At 34.3% G+C, this 20,931-nt stretch overlaps 1 protein-coding gene across 1 annotated transcript in view; it reads right to left on the bottom strand.

Annotated features, from left to right (window-relative positions):
• The window catches only part of LOC149777021 (homeobox protein cut-like 1), a 195,892-nt gene that overhangs the window by 25,569 nt on the left and 149,392 nt on the right, over positions 1 to 20,931 (bottom strand). Inside the window, exons 8-15 of the mRNA XM_089941788.1 lie at positions 17,408 to 17,456; positions 16,517 to 16,687; positions 13,778 to 13,852; positions 11,181 to 11,287; positions 10,200 to 10,351; positions 6,793 to 7,416; positions 4,671 to 4,798; positions 2,462 to 3,545 (exon numbers count right to left, since the gene is read on the bottom strand). Of these exons, the coding sequence (XP_089797914.1) occupies positions 2,462 to 3,545; positions 4,671 to 4,798; positions 6,793 to 7,416; positions 10,200 to 10,351; positions 11,181 to 11,287; positions 13,778 to 13,852; positions 16,517 to 16,687; positions 17,408 to 17,456 (2,390 nt within the window). The remainder of the gene's footprint in view (positions 1 to 2,461; positions 3,546 to 4,670; positions 4,799 to 6,792; positions 7,417 to 10,199; positions 10,352 to 11,180; positions 11,288 to 13,777; positions 13,853 to 16,516; positions 16,688 to 17,407; positions 17,457 to 20,931) is intronic.

Raw genomic sequence — 20,931 nt, 5'->3', positions numbered from 1 at the left:
ACTAATATCTTAAATGGTAGATTTTATATAAAGTAAAAGATATTTTAAAAAATCTGATCTTATAAATGCTTGTAACTGGGGAGAATGGACCCAAGGGACACAAGACACAACTCAAGCAGGGGAGACCTAATTGGCTTTGGTTAATCTTGTTATTGACAGAATGATATGTGTTGAATTTCTTCATGCATCCATCCTCCATTTTGTGAAAGTCGTATCAATCAGTTAGGCAATGCACTAGTCAACATTTCTTTTTCTAAAAAAAAATTTCTTCAAAAAATGCCTAAATCTTGCTCACGTTTTTACTGCAAATGGCCAAATATCCACAACAGAAAAAAATAAAATAATTTTCAAGTATAAATTATCAAACGGTTAAAAAGAATTTAAATATTACCATGTGTTCCCAATATTTTTATCAACTGTTCCAATAAAAATGTGAATATATTACTGTTTTGAAAATTTCTATATCAATGAGAGTATAGCCACTTTATGCAGTATACTCAATTTTGAGCTAACATCACTCAGCAAATGTAAAAGTTATGAAAATTTCTAAATGTTTTAATTAAAAAACTTTTCAAACTAATTTGATGATGTTGACTAGTGCCAAGAGCTTTTATACATGTCCATGCCTTAGTAAGCACTGAAAATATTATACATTAAGGAAAATGGCAGAATACAAATGCTGTTTATAACATAATTTACAAATTGCAGTATATTCTTGCTTTTAAGTCAAATCCAACTACACAACCTAGACCCTAATTTGGCATTGTGTCAGCAGATCTGGGTCTATAATGTTTGCTCTATTGATTACTCCTAACAAACTGCACACATCAAGATATGCCAGCACATCATGCAATGGCAGATCTGGGTCCATGCAGTCTGCAGTTGGACTCGACATAAGAGCATACACAGTAAGTTCTGGGATTTTTTTGGAAGGAGAAAACAAGTTTTAAAATACATTAAAATTCCAAACTGTTTATCTAGTTCTGATAATGTCGTTCTGTTTGAATTCTAAATCTGGATGTCAACATAATCCAATGTGTACAAACTTCTTGGAGAAAATAATCTTTTCTCCGTCATAAAAATCCCAGATTATTTCTAACAAGAAAAATAATTACTGAAATATAACTTACAAAAAAATTATCATTTAGTTTCATGATGATACAATTTAAAAATAATAATAAAACATGTAAACTGATATAAATCACTGATTTGCTCAATTTTGTTTCTACAGAGCAAGCAGCATGCATGGAGCTTTTACTTAAGCCTTGGATACACATGAGCAAGTTGCAGCCATGCATCTTGGTTATTTCAGAGATTTCTTTTTAGCAACAAAACATCAAATAATAATTTCCATGTACACAGACAATATGCATGCATGAAGTTATTTCTTTGCCCAAAACTGAACAAATCAGTCTCAAGTAAGCTAAACTGTCCCTGGACACAAACACAAAATGGTGATATTATTCCGACTGTAGATCATTACAGTTTCAAACTTGATCAGCAAACATTACAAAACTTGTAATTAAAAATGACAACTTTTTAAAAAAGAATGGCACATTCTACCATAAATGTCTGATCTCCATTAAGGTAATTAAAATGACTTTTACCTAAGTCTACTTCCATCTAAAATGATCTCTCAAATAAAACAGACAATCTTTGCCTGCTAGTTATTTCTTTAAAATCAAGTTTTTGTTCCTTGAATAAATAAGGTTAAAAGAGAACTTTTCTGACAGATGTTTAAGTTATAAACATGTGAAACTATATCGTTTACATCCAGAAAGTTGTGCAGATGACCTACTGGAGTCCTGACTGGCCACTTAATCCAATCAGCATGTGGAGATAAAAATGTGACATAGTGAACTTTAACACATGACTTGGTGATTAGTTTGGTCATTTTGTCGGTGCATTTCTTTTATATGATAATTGACTGATATGCAAGAGGTCAATATTAAAGATACAGACTGCAAAAGAAAAAAATTTTGAACATGAAAATTAATGAATTATCTGCTGATCTCATTTTAAAGCTATGCCAAATTAATCCGAGTCATACAAAAAACACTGCACTTTGAGACTAAATAAATGTGTATCAAACCATTACAAAAAATACTATACCAGTCTTATCAATATCACATTCAAAACATTAAAATGTCTATTAATAAAGTGGCTTCTCAAACTTTCACACAGAAATATACTGTCATGAAGTTTAATATATTAGCTATCGTATACATTTTTCCATTTGAAAATGATAGTGTGAAACAAGTTTATTTGAAACTCAACTTTTAAACTGAATTCATACCAACACAGAGGGTTGTATATTTAGCTTTCAACTATAGAGCTTCAATAATGAAGTCAAAAAGAAAAAAATGCTTATCTTATCTCCATATAATGGCACTAACGCATGAAAAAACATCATAATAGCATTCTCTAAGAAAGTATCAAACTGGAAATTTTTTACACTTACTCTGCTCCTTGTTGACAGACTGACTTCTCATCAACTTGTCAGGTGGAATATGATACTGGGATGCAACAAGTTTGGGAATTGCTTCTGCATCTTCCAGAAACAGCTGCATCCGAATAAAGGGTTCTCTCCCTTTCTGTGTGAGCATGTGCCATGGCTTTGGTCGTGCCAGCAAATCACTAACACTACCCTGTGAAAGGCCAAGAACACTTTCCCCAAAGAGTCTTTGGCTTATTGAATACTGGCTGAGGGTTTCTTTGACTTTTTTGACAAGATCATCAGTGTTCATATTTGAATATTTGTCAAATTCTTCTTGGGTAATGGGAGGCAACACAGCTTTCATAGATTTGGTAATTGGTGGGCCAACTTGCGACCTTGTCATGAGTGAATTTGCAATATTTTGCATTCGTTGGAGCGGAGAGACACACTCTGTTGGAGAAAAAGGTCCTACATTAGGTTGAGTTGGTGGTGGATGATTGTCGAATTTGTCATGACCATTTGTGTTTGGGCGTACGAGAAAGAAGGCACTTGCTGTGGGATGAGCAGAATTACTATTGAGCGATTTCTCTGACCCTGATGAAGTAGGTGTAGTTGGCTTGGAATTACTGTGCTTGCTGAGATCAATAGGACCATTTGACACTAGGTCATCTGATGTGCTGTCTGGTGGTTCCGTTTTGACGGAAATCCCATCTGGTTCATCACGAGCTCTCCTGAGCTCTCCTGGTTCACGTTCATCTTGATGTCGGACTTGCGAATTATGAGCAAGTCTTGACAACTCCTGTCGATACAGTGTAACAGCTGCAATATTTCCTGCATTCTCAGCAGCTTGAGCAAGCTTCATCAATTCCTGACGATAAATTCTTTCCACCATTTCTTTGGAAGAAACATCTCCCTCATAACTTGGCTCCCGTTTGTAACTCCTTTCATTTTCGGAGTGTTTACGCCCCCTGTGTTCACTGATACCATTACTAATGGTATTCACTGAAGGTGTTGGGTTGGTTGTTGAAATGGGATGGCTATTTTGAAATGAATTGTATCTTGCCATTTCATGGTAAATACTAGTTGCCATGGCATTTGCCACATGTTGCTGAAATAGATCACATAATATTTTCATAAATACGATGGTACAATTTCAGAAACTCTTAACATTAATTTCTTCTATACATAATCTTTTGTTCTTAATAAGATTAATAAGATTACATATTATCAGAGGATAAAGTGAATTAATGTTGATAAACACATTTGCACAAACAAACAAAGTCATTTCACTTCAAGTAACATGGAAAAGGAAGAAAGGAAAAACTTTTTTGACTGTAAATTTTTAAAAAAAATATTACTACTGCTTTATACAGGTAACATTTAAAATACAAAACTGGTAAGTTACATTATTAAGATGTATTACTATCTTAAAATGACCAGATCCAAAATATAACATGTAAACAATAAATCATGTTCAAGCAAACTCTACATTTGATTTGTGTAGTTTGGGTTGTGCAGTGGTAGCACATTTGCTTTGCATATGTGTAGTTCTGCATTAAATCCCTTGTTCCAATATGCAATTGTAGCACATCCAGGTGGGAGATTTCCTCAATTTCTTTTACCTCAAAGACCAGCTGTTGCCAACATGTAATCTGTCACAGTACCTGATAATGATTATGAATTTGCCCCTGCAACAGTAACTTACTATTGGTAGTGTTCAACACCTCCAGCTGTACATGTCTGCAGCCAATAATGAACAAGAAACTGATTTTAATGCAAAACTAAACAGCACTGATATACCAAATTTAAATCACTGGCACATACTTTGGATGGTCTTGGGTTACACTCACAAATATGTATGCATACACAAAGTTGCATGACTCTGCAATCAGTAATACCTGAGAAACTGACCTAAATGCAAAAAGTAACTAAATTTAGTGAAACATTAAGTACATGTCACAGTGGCCTAATTTGTGGTAGGATGATGTAGTTCTTAGTCAGACACCTCTACATAAAACGTTGCATGACTCTGAAGCAAACAATGCTGGAGAAAAATGACCAAAGCCAAACACTTAACAAAGGTGCGACAGATGGACCAAAGGGGCTGACAAGGTAATATAATTGTGTTTTCCACATTCATGGAACATAATAAAGCGTTTTTCTAATTTGGAACTTGTGTTCAACAACTGCTTTCTTTCATCTAAAATGCTGACCCTGCAGTTATGATGCTAACCTCTTTCCATACCTGCTCCATCACTTTTTTCATCTGCATGGCATGCTGTGCTTCATTTAAAATTTGTGATATTCTTTCCTCAGTGGCTGAATCCTCCCGCTGTATGGTGGGTAGTAAGGGTTGAGATCCTGTAAGAAGTCATTAAACAAAATCACTAGCTCATTTCAACTGCAATAAGACACAGGATACAGAAAAAAAATAGGTTGTATTCAGTCATTCCAAGATAACACCAGTATGAGGTCAAGATTCTGCAGACCAGATTAGATTAGCAAGGCTACCAATAGGTAAATGATGATATTATGAATACTGTACCATATAGTTAAAGGAAATGCCAGGTGGTTACTATTAAAAATTTCACAGCCAGTGATGTTTTTGAACTTGCAGACCGAACCAGCACCAATTTAAACTACATCTAGCATGAGCAAAGATCAAAAACAATTGTCATCTAAGTACAGGAAGTGTACATGCAATTTAAACAAAATCTTAACTGTTGGGAATGAAGAGGTCGTTATACTTGCAAAGAAAATCAGACAGCATGCAAAATGATCATTCTTGGGATTTAACCTAATGGAGACTATATGGATATAACAATTGTGAATAAAACCCTGAAGGAGTATGGTATGTATTTTCAAAGTTTACATTTACTGTTTCATTTATCAATGGTTTCTTTCTTTGACAAAAGCTTCATCAAGACGGGGCAATAAGTTTTAAAAAAACGAACAAAAAACCCCACAAAGAGCTGAACTTTCTCTCTCTCTCTCAAATATTGGACCATAATTTTTTTTTATCACGAGGTGCAAAAAGAAAAATGTGATGGAATACATATGCATCCTTCTCTCTGTATCTCTCTCTTCCCCCCTATGGAACATGCATTTTAGTATTAATAATGCAATTTCCCTATTGATGGTAATATGAAATAGCATACAGTGATATTTTTAATATTTATGAAACCGGACGCTATTACAATTTAATTCCATACAGATTGCAAATATTTTCCTATCTGTAACTCAATAAATTTTTGGGTCAGCATCATTATATGTAGTTAAAAGTACATAATACATTAAAATACTTCTTGTGAAACAAATTAGATACTTTTAGTTACATTTAATGATTCTGACTGGAAAGGGTACTGAGTTACAGGTAGGATAAATTGTGGGTTTAATGCCATTTTTCAGCACATGACAGGCTATATATGGCAGCTATTATATCTGGTGAAGGAAGAAACCAGGAAGACCCTGGAAAGAACCAGAGACCCAAATGAAGCCACTGGCAGGCTTTCTTATATACCCTTGTTGGTAGTGCTAAAACTCGAACTCACGAAGTCTGAGGCAAGTGCCTTAGTCTACCTGGCCACCCAGAGTCCCTGTTTAAAACTGTATTTGACAAAATTAAATATGCAAATACCATGAAGTGAAAAAAAATATATTTAATTTACACAAATGGAAAACATAAACTTGTTTGATGGTTCTTTATTAGTCAAGCTACAGCAGTTTGGTATCAAACGTGGTAGGAAGTTTACACTGTCATTTTGTTTATTCTCCTCCACCTGTACATGTAAATATGCACTGATCAAAATATTTCATCATTAACGCCATACCACAGTTGGTGTTTAACACTTATGAACCAAATATGCCATGTTATAATGATGGGTAGCTTTATCATTTAGGGATAAAGCTTCATTAATTTTTTTTCTTGCTATCAGTTTAAAATCACAAGGGAACCATTGTTTAAGATCCTATATATATTGATTCCACAATATTTTGCACAAGAATATACTTTACAAAATTATGACTGAAGTATTCCTTTTCTCTTTAAATTTTTTATTGCGAGAATGTTAATGTTACCTTCTTTTAAATCACAGGAAACGCAAGTAGAAAATCTAGCTCCATGATTATATAAATATTCTTATACTCACTTGTCTAAACATTCAGACATCTGATTGGCTTATGTCACAATAACTGATCAATCAAACGTAAGAATTTTTAGTAGGATCCAAGCTTAAACATGAGAATATATTTATAAACATGGGCCAGATACATGGAAATAAAGACAACTTTATAGAAAGAGTGGATTTAAAATATTATGATTTTTAAAAAAACAAGATGAAAAAACATCAACTTGCCTTTCTTTGGTGAGATGGCTTTCAGTGCCAAGATATTTCTTTCATCCACTGCCCATGCATGCATCTTTCGATATGACTCTCGTCCTTTTTCTGTCAACTTGTCCCACGACTTTGGTTTTGATAGCAGCTCACTAACAGTTCCTTGTGAAAGGCCGAGAATGTGTTTTGCAAAGAGTCTCTGCCCTATATTGTGAATACTGAGCAGCTCACGGACTGTTTTAGCTACCATTCCTGTATCAAGTCCTTGGGTACCGTTCATATCGGGTTTGACTGCACCCATATTCATGAAATTCATGAGATGATTGTTTCCAAATGGTGAATAAAACTGTTGAACAGGTGAAGGTGGGGGAAATCGATGCATATCTATACTATTTAAGGGGGTTGTTGGGGTTGATGGAGTCTTGGGGGGTTTTAAATGCCCCTGAAAAAATGGATTAGAGTCTTGATGGCTTGCTGGACACTCATCTTTTGGAGATGGAGCATCTATACTCTCATTTGGTGAATTAACCGGTGACGATTCTCTTGAACTGTCTTTTCCGGGAAGTTGGTAAGTTTCTGCGATTTCTTTCCCCAACATTGTCGCGAAAGCCTCAGCATTTGAGGATAGAGTGGGTGAAGTGTTCCCTGCAAGAAAGGTGTAGAATGCACATGCTTTAACAACTTCTGCAGTCTCAGAACAGGAACTGGACACATAAAGGACACCACTAGTTTAAAAAGCAAACACTATGGCTGCATGCAGATGCATTTTTGATAAAATATTCCCACAAAATGAAACTTCAAACATTAACTGTTTGTATAGCTGGACCTGTATATATTTTAAAAATTTGTTCCAACTTAAAATTGTCAAAGGCCAACTACTGAATCAAAATGGCAAATATTTAACTTACATTTCTTAACATTTAGTATTTATACCAGAAACAAATATCTGGAATGGGGCTGAACAAGAGCCCAAACAGTAAATATAATCATCTAGCATTTAATCAGATCGACAAATGCTTCGATTTGAAGTTTAAAAAAATAAGAGAATCTTAAAGAAACTTGCAGAATTCACCAAATACCAAATATGGAACATTTCAGATCATGCTTTGTTCCACACTGGCTGATAAAATAAACACACAAATGTTTTCTAAAAAATCAACTATTACCGATTTTAAAAAAATAGACTCCTAAAACACCAATTTAAATTATTAATCTACACAGTACTGTTAATTGTCAAATCATGGGCAGCTGACACCTTTCTTGACTGAGGAAACACATGGAAAGTCTTGACAAGAGGGTCAAATGAAAGAAAAACAACTGAAATAATAGCAGATAAAAAGGAATTTTGAAGAGAGAAAAGTATTTTTCCTAGCAAATAAAAAGGATTTGTAGTGTATGGTTAGGCACAAACAACTCAAATTTGTAAAATGAAATGAAAATTCCTGATTCATATATGATCTTATCTACAGCTAGCATCGTATTAATTATGGCATACTCTTGCTTATTAATCAAATCCAACTGCAAACAACATAGACCCTGATCTACCAATGCATAATACACAAGCAGATCAGGGTCTGTCTTATTTATTCAACTGATTAATCCTAACAATCTGCACAGATCCAAATCATCCAACACTTTATGTGATGGCAGATTTGGGTCTGTGAAGTTTGCAGTTGGACTTGACTTATAAGTTAGTATATACAGTATTAGTATCTGTAATATGTATAAATCTCCCAATTTACAGGATATAATAAGCCTTATTAAATCAAATGATTGGCTACTTGCAATTTGTCTTATATCTTAATAAATATTTCAGTCATTATGATGAATTTAATGATAGCAAGAAATGTGCTCATACAAAAATATGATCTAATAACAATACAAGACTGAAGAGAAGCACTATATGCCCCTTACTCATTTGTGTTGTGTTCGAATACTAATGACCTCTTGAACTATGATTGCGTATATTTGGTCCTTCAAGAGTGTTTAGATCCAACATATTTCTCTGCATATGATGGGTTGAAACATCAAGCATATTGATCATTTTGAGTAATTAAGGATAATCAGATATGGATCCTTACTGGTTTCGGTCTATACTATAAGCATATCTTATCACAAAACAAACTGAATATACACCACTACATCTGAAATGGTGCTACTGCACAACTGTATTTCCTTTCTTTTCAATATGTGAAAAGTGCTAATTCAGTGTAAATTCTGCATTTTGTGCAAACTGTAACTACTGTCTGACAAGGAAACATATACTGATGTCAAAACCATCTAAATGCTGAAATACATTTGATAATCTTATTTTTATTAAATTTGACATAGGAGATCAATTGATACTTATCCATTCACAATGATGAAAACATTTCTTCTTGAAAACACCATCACACAAGAACTTTAAGAAACGTTGTCTCGCCTGCTCTGCCATGGCATAAACCACAAACTTTCCAAAGTCTTAAAAGCAACAAAAAGGTAGGTCAATGTGATAGACTTTTGCCCACTGATCAAACTACCTCAAGACAAATGCACCCTTCAAATGTCATGAATCCACATGAAAACCCAGACGTATTGAGTTAAATGCAAAAGACAATCAATAGTGTAAAAACAGGTCACTGTGAGCTCCTTTTGACTCTGATTAGCAGTATCCTTCAGGATGAGCACACCCATCAAGTTTCATGACAATCCACAGTGTTAGAGAAAATGTGCTAAATGCAAATATTTAACATTAATGCCAGTGTCAACAACAACAAGAAAGCTGTCAGAAAAAAGTGATACCTAGCAAGCAAGACAATAAAACAAAGTCACTGAAACATGAAGTCTGTACAGTTTTTGGAATACCAAAGTGGGAGGAAATTTACAGACACCACTGCTTTCAAAAATTAACACTGGCTGTATTTTCTCTTTGCACTGAATTTCAGATAAATAGCTTGTGATCTGAATTCCATCATAGGACAATTTTTGCAATTTTTAAATGATTTGTAAAACGATATTATACCCATGAACATCAAAGGGAGGTTTGATAAGATGTATTGTGTAATAGTGGGGATTATATTCTTAGCTAACACCATCTATTTCACACAGGTTATGACAACAGCTGGGCAGAAGTGGTTCTTATTTCAGTTTGCATATAAAGTACTCAACTTGAAATAAATGTTATATCATCATGCTTTAACAAGGCTAAAAATACTGGGATTATCAATATTCAAATTCATAATTAATATCAAAACACTCAAATAGCTGAAATCTAATTAAAATCTTCTGTTTTCATTGACGGTAATTGGACCCACATTTTGAGAATTCTCAATTTAATATCCTCTTTGTGCATACTGAAATATAAAAGGACGGGACAATATTATTTTTTTCCCTCCTGAAGTGAAGAGTTACAAAGACCATGAACCTCAACAGCAAACAAGTCTGCCTACCTGAGAGGTCACCTGAGCTGACCTTGAGCTGGGTGTTTTCGGATTGCAGGGTTTTGTTTTTCTCCAATAACAAAATCTCCAGGGATTTGGCCTTACCACCTTCTCTTTCCTCCCTGGTACTGCTGGAGGGGAACTCAATGGATTTGAGCACTCTGAAATGAAGAGTGAAAACTGCAATTTCAAGAAGGGAAAACAATACCCTGAAAAACAAATCCATCAAAGAGAATGAAGCAACATTTAGCTGACAACTTTTATCAACTTCTCATCAATCTTGATTGTGAATTATACTCACAACTTCAGAAAGAATTACAAAAAACTTGTCCTTTTGCATAATCTCTAGTATCAATCTCATTAAACACATATATACAGAGATAGGAGTGTTACATCATGGATGAATGAAGTTTAACTTACAATCCACTACTTGTGAAATTTCAAATCCTGACACAGCTATAACCTTAAGACTTTCAATATTTGTCAAAAACTGATATCAAGTCACACATATGAAAATTCCTATCATTTATCAAATAGAATAATCATTCAGTTTGGATCATTCAATATAAAATCTTAAAGTTTTTCTGCCAGTTCTATCTACAGGCCAATGTTTACCAGTTCTGTTGCATGGGTGACAAACATTTGTTACTGTTGTGTGTGTGTGTGTGTGTTACACAAAAGTGTGGGTTATGATGTTACACTGGTGTGTTACATACAGATGCTGGTGGGGATATTATAATGTAATGAGTTAATAAAGATGTTGTTAAGAATGTTAAACTGTTGTGTTACACAAAAGTGTGGGTTATGATGTTACACTGGTTTGTTACAAATGATGGTGGGGATGTTACAATGTAATGAGTTATATAAAGATGCTGTTAAGAATGTTAAACTGTTGTGTTACATGATGGTACATGTGGAAATGTTAAACTGTGTTGTGTTACAAAGAGGATCAGGTGGGTGTGTTACACATGTTAAGTATGGCATACACACTTGAGTTCTCTTTTGATCTCCTCATAGTCCTCCTGTCTTTGCAGTTTCTCCTCTAGTATCATCAAGGCCTTGTTTTTATATGCCAGCTCCTCCTCCAGTTTGGCTACCTTTAAGAAAAAATCACATTGCAAATTTAACATTTTGTTTGTAACTGATATATCAGCTAATACCTTATAAATAATCAGTGACAGGGTACTTTTTCCCATAACTGTTCATGTAATGGCCCTTACTTGGGATAGGTTTGGTTTTGTGGATTTAATGCCATTTTTCAGCACAAGATACATGGTAGATAGTATATTCAGTGGAGGAAGAACCCGGAAAGAACCTACAACCTACACTGACTAGATCTACACCTATGCTCTTAACACCTGTGTGCATGTTAAATGGACCAAAGACAAAGGACATATTTGACTGCAACAGTCAAGCCCTTTCAAGAGTTCTCATTAGGGCATTATTAGGATTTTGTGGTTTTTCACAAAAGATAAACAATACAAACTTTGGAACTAAGCAAATATGTTGTTGTTGTTGTTGTTGTAGGGTTTAACACCATTTTTCAGCACAAGACAGGCTATACATGGTGGCCAGTATTAATAGTTGAGGAACAAACCGGGAAAACCCCAGAAAGAACCACCAACTCACGAGGAGCTACCGGCAAGCTTTCTCACATATCCACATTGGCCGAACCCAAGACTCGAACCCACGCAGACAGGTGAGATGGCAATGATCCGTAATGGTGAGCACTTTAGACCACTCGGCCACTTGGGGCCCCATGCAAATCTGTTACAGCTTCCATAAAAAAAACCAATGGTTAATCTTAACAACAGGACTTCACCACTACAATAGTAGTTCTGAATACATGTACTTTAGTCTGGAACAGTCTGTAGCATATAATGACTAGCTTAGCTTCATCACCCAGGAACCAGACTAGACTATTTTTGCAATTTATTTTTTTATAATTTTTTTTTAATTTATAGCAGAAACACTCCATAAATGGGCAACATGTTGCTGTTCATTTTTATACTGTGCTTATAAATAAATGAAAATTTATCCCAAATAAGGGATTAAATAAAGGTCAGTGCTATTTATCTCTCATGCATAAAAATGTTTTAGAAGAGTCTGCACATTGCAGACACTCTTATGAGGTCATGTTTACTACTGATTAAGCATCAGTGGTATTCATTTGGTTTTGCAAAATGGTCATTCATAGCAGTGTTGAAATGCATTTTTAGCCAGAAAATCATGGTTGCTGAAGCCAGTGCATTTATATAATGAAATCTATTTGTCCATAACAACTGTGATTATAAATGACAGGTGGTCACGTATAGTAGAAGTCAATCAAATCAGGTTTTACTGTAAATGATCAAAATATTTTTACACCCCCCCCCCATGTCACTACAGAATTTATATTAACATTTAAAACTTTACTGGAAGAATTACTGTTGTGATTTCATTTTAAGAGCATTTATTTTTCCTACTGTCACCAGTGTTACTATCAGTTGAACAATATCCAAGGGAGATAACTATCAGGTCTAACAATCTTCCCAGACCCGAGTTGCCTCCCTTAACACAAAAATTTCTGTAACATATGGTGAAGCTATACTTTGTTACTAATTTTAGCAATATCATAAAACATTAAATTTAGTCATCAGTAATACAAACTATATTTATTAAAAAGAATGGACACTATGCCATAATGGACCAAACTATCAAGATCTCTTTTTGCCAAAATAGAATGGTCATTAGTTTATCAGAAATTATAAATAAATGGTCATTAGTTTATCAGAAATTTTAAGATATTACCTACCACTTCATTTTTGGTCAACTTTCTTTGCGCTTTTGGGACACAATATGGTAAAAAAAAATATCAACGTATCTTTCTCAACTGTCTTGTTAGCACTGAATTCTGGGATTCTCTTTTAACTTTTGTAAAGGACCAGATTTGAGAATAATATGGAATTAAAATCTGTGTGTGTGTATATATATATGAATGATAACCTGATAAATGAAATTATTAATAGGGCTAAATGAAATGTATAAAGGTATAAAGGACCAATCTAAAATAGATTTATAGAATGTTTAAAAAAATGCATCCTGAAATTATGTACTTGAAAGTTCTAAAGTAGGTTTTTGTTGGCAAAACAAGTACATATGCCTCAATTTAGACCACAAACCCGCAAGTCCCCAACAATTCAAAACTTGACAAATTTGAAATTTCTATAATGATACGAAATTATTGTCAGGTCATCTATTAATGAATATAAACATGCATATTAAATTTCAATGTATATCCTGGATGTGTCACTGTCACTAACAAGATAAACCCAGTGACACAGTATTAGCCATTGTTTTCCTTTTCGTTTTGATCCTTTCCTTTACTGTCTTTTGTGTTACAACTACTGCTTACACTTGTCTTACTGAAAAATGGTTGCTATAGTTTTCCTATATTTGGTGTATTAATGTAAGGCATGTTTGTGCATTAATGTATGAAATGACTGTGCCATTTTTTTGCCAATAAAATGACTTTAAAGACAAATACTTGGACCCTAAAACTCCCCAAAATTGGTAAGGTTCAGGAAAATCAACTTCAGTGAACTAACCTGAACTTCTGTAGTTTCTTTCAGCTTTGAGAGTGAAGCCTGGAGTCTGCGCACATCCTCTACAAGCTGAGAGATCTGAAATGTAGAATATCATCGCATGAATATGTTCACTGTATTTATAAAATAAATATACACATTCAGTGTAATTACAAATATTTGAATATTTAGCAATGACATAAATATTCCCAATGTTAATAAATAAAAATAAAATTATTCTGACATATGAATGAAAACTTCTATACAATTTTACTTCACTTGGTTTCAGAGGTTTAAGAATTGCTCAGGTCAATTTCATCCACTAAAATAAAACTAAGTACACCACTCCCTTGATAACTCATGCCCTGATAACTAGCAAATCCGCTTATAATGTGGAGTCAGGTGTGGATCCCATTTTTTCATCCACAAAATACCCTAAAAACTGATCCATACTTGTTGAACTTGAAGAAAATAATATCAAAATTGGTAACAGAAATTTTGATGCATCGCTCGTTTTATTGTTGAAAATGGTATATAGAACCTGGAAATTTTAATCAACACTATGAAATATCAAATTTAAAAATAGGTCATACAATTTTTTACATTTTCTTTCTAAACAACATTCCTAAGTACACAGCAATTAATGATATGTAAGGAAATTTTGATCAATGAAAATGTCATTCACGTTACGTGGAGGCAGTACTTTAATAAATAAATACAAATTAAACAAAATTTTTTTATCTATCAATTGAAATTTATGTTCTATTTCTATCTTTTAGTTCCTTTTAAGTGTAATCATCATATATGCAATGTGTTCTCTTGTAATTAAACATAAAATTTGTCAATCTACCGTACCAGCTATGTCCACGAGCATTTCTCTGAGAACCTAATTAAGTGCTGACCGTGTTCTGATAACTGACTTCCAGAAGTATTTGTTGTATTCTTGCAATGAATCAAAAGATGGCCTCCTTTATATTATCACGTTAATTATATCTTTTGAATCAAACAAAGGAGGTGAAATAAAAGAAAAGTTAAAAGGCACAAAAATCCTACAAACTTAAAATCTAGCGGCCCCGGTCATATGTCGGGTGAACTCACTTCATTTGATCAATCGAATGCATATAAATGTTATTGTGTATGTAACATAAACTACCTTAAATTAACCGACTGTTTCATAACTGTGATCAAAGAAAACCAGGCAGCCAAGCGAAATGAATAATTCATAAAATAAAGAGCTTGATTTCACAGATATGGACCATTGTGGGCAAGCGAGTCTCAGAGAATTCTTGAACTGGAACTTAGAGATATCCTCAGGGATGGTAAGAAGTTTCATTATTAATTCCAATTAATTAATTCACGACATCAATATTGTACTAATTGAGCAATAAAAAAATTTTGTTTCAACGTAAACAATTGTCTCAGGAAATAAATGTCGCATGACTTTTAAGAAAAGGAATCTTGTTTGGTGGTGTATCAACAGTCTAGTTCCCTGCATTGTGGACTCACGATTCAGCAGGATAATATTAAACACCACTACGGGAACCAGACTCATCAAGAAAACAAAAAGCAGTGGAAGAATACACATTTTTTCGCATACACGTGATGGTTGTTGAAAACAGTTGGAATGATCTTTCATATGTTGGACATTTTGAAAATAAATGTTATTTAAACAGAATAACGAACAAATTCATTAGAAAAAGTGCGTTATTAAAATTATCATTGATGTGATTGTAAAATGAGGATTCAGTCAATCAACAGCGCAGTTCCAAAATGCCACTCCCCCCAACAGTTTTCTCGATGTCAAAGCGATTTTTAAAAAAAAATTGGAGGTGCCTCTGTAACTCGTGCCTTGCTTATAGTGTGGTCTACATTTGTGGATCCCATTGTGTGCGAGTTATCAAGGGAGAGGTGTACATCTATTTTTCTTTTTTATATTGATTTTTTTTTTTCTTCATGAAAATGATGACATTTTGGTTGGAACTAATTTTGTGACTTTGCCTCTTTCCATAGGTTACTTAAATATAAATTTCCGTACTTCTCCCTGACCATAGGTGAATTTTCCCTTTATATGTGAAACACAGATGCACACACTGCTTGTTGTTAAACATACAAAATACCAATGTAACTACCATAGCTAACTTCCAGGTTGAACTAATTTCTGAAGCTATACTATGCTGCCTGATTGATTCATAAAAGCAGCATAGATGTTGAGCTCAAATATTTGACTCTTCATGCCTACAGAGCTTACCTTTAAACAATGGAATAAAGACCAGCCCATTTTCCTACAAACAACCCATCATGGTTGCACCAACTAGTCATGATCATGCAATGCACAAAATGAAATACTGCACTCTGATTGGTAAACTGGAAATGATGCACAACTGCAATTTTGTTATGGTTATATTCATAACTGATATGTACATCCAAGTTTGTGTTTACTAAATATATGTGAAAATTTGGCATTTCTTACCAATCAAAAATCATAATGAAAATTATATATTTTTTATTAAAATTTTCAAAATGTCAGGAAGAGGGGAGATGAGGTAGGTATGTTTTCTGACCCAACTGGAGACTGTGCCATTGGTGACTGCAATTTGGAGTACTAGAGGCCATGCGGAGTCTGCCAAGTACTGCACAAGAGTTCAAAATTATGGTACACTTTGCAGCCCTAGCATGCATGCATTATGTAATTCCTATCTTTGAAGTGGGCTTGGCTGCTATGGATATTCCAATGAAAGCTCTAATCAAATGCTCATTCTATACCTCTTTTTCCTTGGCTGCAAGTTCCACTTCCAGGCTAGAGCGCTGTAGAATGTCGATGGCATGCTCCATATCAGGTCCTTTCTGAGTTTGCTGTGACTGTGTCAGATTATTTGTGATTGTCACTAACTGCTGCTTTAATTTTTCCACCTCACGTTCTGCTGATGATGCTCGCTACAGATTTAAAATAAAACATTTAATGAGACAATTTAATCTTTTTACATTTATATGATGCTGATGTGTGAACTGATTCCAAGAGAAACAAGTAATGTGTTCATGGAATTAAATGTCCCACCCATGTCTGAAAAAAAAACTGGCAAAACAAAATGCACAACCTCACCAAATGAGAATAAAATGGATTGGCAAGTATAACGTGTCAATTGTAAGAGTGCAAAAATAAATGTGCCATCCACTTTTATTACTTTTTGTTTGCATTCAATACTAGAGGGATGTTTTTCATAAAAAATTAATTTGCAAATGTTAATTTAGTCATAATGACTCGTAATTATGGACAAACTGTAACATCTACCATATATATATTCCTAATTAAGTCAAACTGCAAACAACATAGACCTTGGTCTGCTGTCACATAACATGCCAGTAGATCAGGGTCTGTTTTTTTTATTTTTTACTGATGACTCCTTACAGACTGCAAAAACAAAATCAGCTGGCACTGTAGATCTCTGTCTGTGCAGTTGGCAGGTGGACTGGACTAGCAAGTGAATATATACAGTATTTTGCCAAACTTCATTTGTTTCAGTCTGCAAACATGTTTTCATCTATTATGAAAGAGTAAATTTGTTTTGCTTTTTTGATTTTCATGAAATAAATGTTAATAATATACAAACTACCTTTTTTTGCAAGGTACTTTTTATTACAAAATTCAGTTCTCACCTCATTGGCTCTTTCCAAGTCTGACATCACCATGTCCATTTCATCTGATCTGTAAATAAAATAAGAGCTACATATATATAACCATTTTGGACAATATGTCGTAGTATGTATTGCATGTCGTATCTCACCTGTCTGGGTCTATGCCATTTTTTTCCTACTGATTACTCCTAACAAAATGCACAGATCCAGATCTTCAAGTACATTATACAGTGGTAGATCTGGGTCTGTGCTCTTTGCAGCTGGACTCAACTTATAAGCTAATATATATGGCAATCAGTGACAATTTAAATGTTTTCAAAATATCGAGCAGTTAGCACAGATCCTGATCTGGTGCTATAATGGTTATTGAAGAACCACCAACCCATGGGAAGCTAATGACAAGCTTTCTCACATACGTTGGCGATGTGTGAGACTCAAAACATTAGGACAGAGAGATATGTCAGGGATCTGTAAAGGCCAGCACTTTAAACCACTCGACTACCGGGAGGATTCCATATGTACTTCAAAGTAATTTCAATATTCTCTGGTATTGTCAAATAAAATCAATAATCTTTGCAAAAACAAACTCTTGTCAAATAATTTCAAACTTTTGCAAATGATAAATTTATCTGACGTGTTGCATAAATTTAACTGGAAACGAACACTATGATTGTCTATACTCAGTGCACTCTTAGGTAAAGTTTTAGCATCAGTTTCAATTATACATATCTCAGATTTTATGCTGTATTTTTTAAAATCTTTTGCTGTGGAAAATAATTGTAAAAAATCTACAAAAAATAAACCATACATATTTTGGGTGGTGTGTACCTTACACTATACTTTCCTTAAGACAATTATCTAGTATCTACAACTTTTTTGCAACCACAATGAAGCACTTTTTGCCAGCTTAACCAGTTTCAAATTCATCTCAAATCACAAAGAAGATAAATTTTCGCCCACATTTCATGACTAATTGCTCTGCAAACATTCGTTAATTTATCAATGTTCACTCAAGCTGCATAACCACCAGTGAAAGGATCACATTTTTATCCAGTTAAATTTCTGGTGTTATTCCAAAAGTATGCAACAACGGGGTGAACTGCCACTGCCTGCTGCTCAAGACAGATCTTGACAATGTCCTGATGATAAAATGTTGACTGCATGTGCCTTTACTCCCATTTTCCTATTAGGTGCAAAAAGTGACCACTTCATGATTTTGGCTTATGACATCCTTGAAAGCTCAGTTATTTTATTTTGGTAGTGAAAAAGGACTGGAAATTAATGAGTGTGTGTTCTGGATATTTAATGTAGCTTTAACAATTTTTCAGTCATATTGCCACAATGTCTGCAGTGTGGCAGTTTATAGTGATGTCTAGCACTGGAGCATCATAATGCAGACATGAAGCATCATGTCCCACCCAGTCAATTTATCCTGACACCAGGCTGACCAGCCATAACACTAACCTTTTTATGCTGAGCGCCAAGTGAAGCAGCTGCAAATACCATTTTTAAAAGTCTTTGGTATGACTCGGCTGGGGTTCAAACTAGCGACCTTCCACATCCAAGGTGGACATTCTAACCAATGGGCCATTGGAGCAGTCAACTGGAAATAAAGAACCCACCAGTTTTGTAATGTTCTTCACATTCCATTATGATATCAATGTTGTCCCACACACATCCAAAAATAGAATAGACTGGTATTTGTGATCCCATAATGCAACATCAGATATAGGTCTAGGCTATTAATCTGAAATCACATTTAAAATCAGATGTCAAATGATCACTGTCACCCTGATCTGGGTCAAGGCTGTTAACTTTAAATCTGAATTAAAATGGACAGTTTAAACCCAGACTCACCATTCCACAATGCACCAGCAGGTACAAGTCAATGTGGTTTCCATGAAATCAGAATTAAAATGGACAGTGCAGACCATGACTTGCCATCCCATAATGTACCACAGATTGGGTCAGTGCTAGTTCCTTAAATCAGAATTATGGACTTTGTAGACCCTTATGTACCATCCCATAATGTAAAAGCAGGTAGTGTCAATACTATTTTCTTGAAATCAAGACTTAAAATGTAGTGTAGACCATGGTTTGCTATCCCATAATGCACTGTAGACTTGATCAATACTATTGCCTTGAAATCAGAATTTATATGGACTGTGTAGAACCTGATTTTAAATCCTATAATGCAATGCAGTTAGGGTCAATGGTATTTCAATGAAATCGGAATTAAAATGGACAGTGTAGGCTCTGATCTACCATCAATAATGCACCAACATATATGAGTCTATGCTATTTCCCTGAAATAAGAATTAAAATGGACAGTGTAGATCCTGATTTGCTATCCCACAATCCACTAGTGGACCAAGTTCTATGTTGTTAGACTTGTTTGTATGTAACACTAAATGAAATATGGTAGGTGCAACTCTAGCCATGATCAAAGTACTGGGAAAGACAATAAACATTCAACATCAGTCGAGCAAAAAAGTACCTCTAATTGATATATTCTGTCATCAACTTGGTCCACCAATGAATTAAGGAAGGAGTCAATCGTGGACCAAAAAAAATGCATCCCTTCATCTCATGTGTCTTGGGTCTTGATTTATCAATGAGACATTCACAGGAATTTGCATATGACAAATATCAAGACAGCTCAATTAGCTGAGGAAGTAAGTCCAGAGGACAAAATGGATAGTGTCATAGAAAGCTCAACTACAGTGTTCATAACATCTTTAATGCAACATTTTTCATAATTAAAGCCAAACTATTTTTTATTTGAGTTATATACTTGCATTATATACCACATAACGAAAAAATTAATATTCATACATCAATCAATGCCCCTGATATGATGGATACATTGTATGAATATTGAATAACCAATGTTGTAAAACAAGTTTGCCAATTCTACCATTAAAAGCTGCCAAATCAGAATCAATTAAAGTTTAAAACAAAAACTAATCAAAACTGAAAGACATCAGCTCATTTATATAACTTCCATATCCTGGCATTTAATTAATCCTGCTAAGATGAAGTGCTACAACTATGACGAATCAGAATTAAATTGGTTCAAGTCTATTTAGAAAATAGATCCCTAACATTCTGTACAGGAAATGCAAATTCTAATTCAATAACAACCATATTTGGTGTTCCACACAGCTAAATACTAGATCCTCTACTCTTCTTAATTTTCACAAATGATTTCCTTTCTGTACTAAATTTACTAGCATTAATATGTCTGACGATGATGACCTTGAGATATGCAGTCTAGAAAAGAAACCAGACTAAAATGTGCAGAGATGGTCCAAGCTGAGCAAGATGGTAAACAGTACAAATAAAACGAAATGTTATGTTTATTGGCATATCCCAAGAGAGTATCTTCCTCAAGATGCAAGAATTTTTTTTTGTAACGCCTATATAAAAATAACTGATTATTGTTCAACCATATTTGGAAACTGTTCTACAGTACTGCTAGATAAGACTGATAAAATGCAAAAAGTGCTGCATGCGTTTTACTTCATTCCACACCTGAAATACCT

The sequence above is a fragment of the Sinohyriopsis cumingii genome, chromosome 18 (assembly GCF_028554795.1).
Source record: "Sinohyriopsis cumingii isolate HCF-2022 chromosome 18, ASM2855479v2, whole genome shotgun sequence".
Classification (NCBI taxonomy): Eukaryota; Metazoa; Mollusca; class Bivalvia; order Unionida; family Unionidae; genus Sinohyriopsis; species Sinohyriopsis cumingii.
Note: the sequence above shows the minus strand (reverse complement) of the source record. Positions and strands in the feature narration are given on the sequence as shown.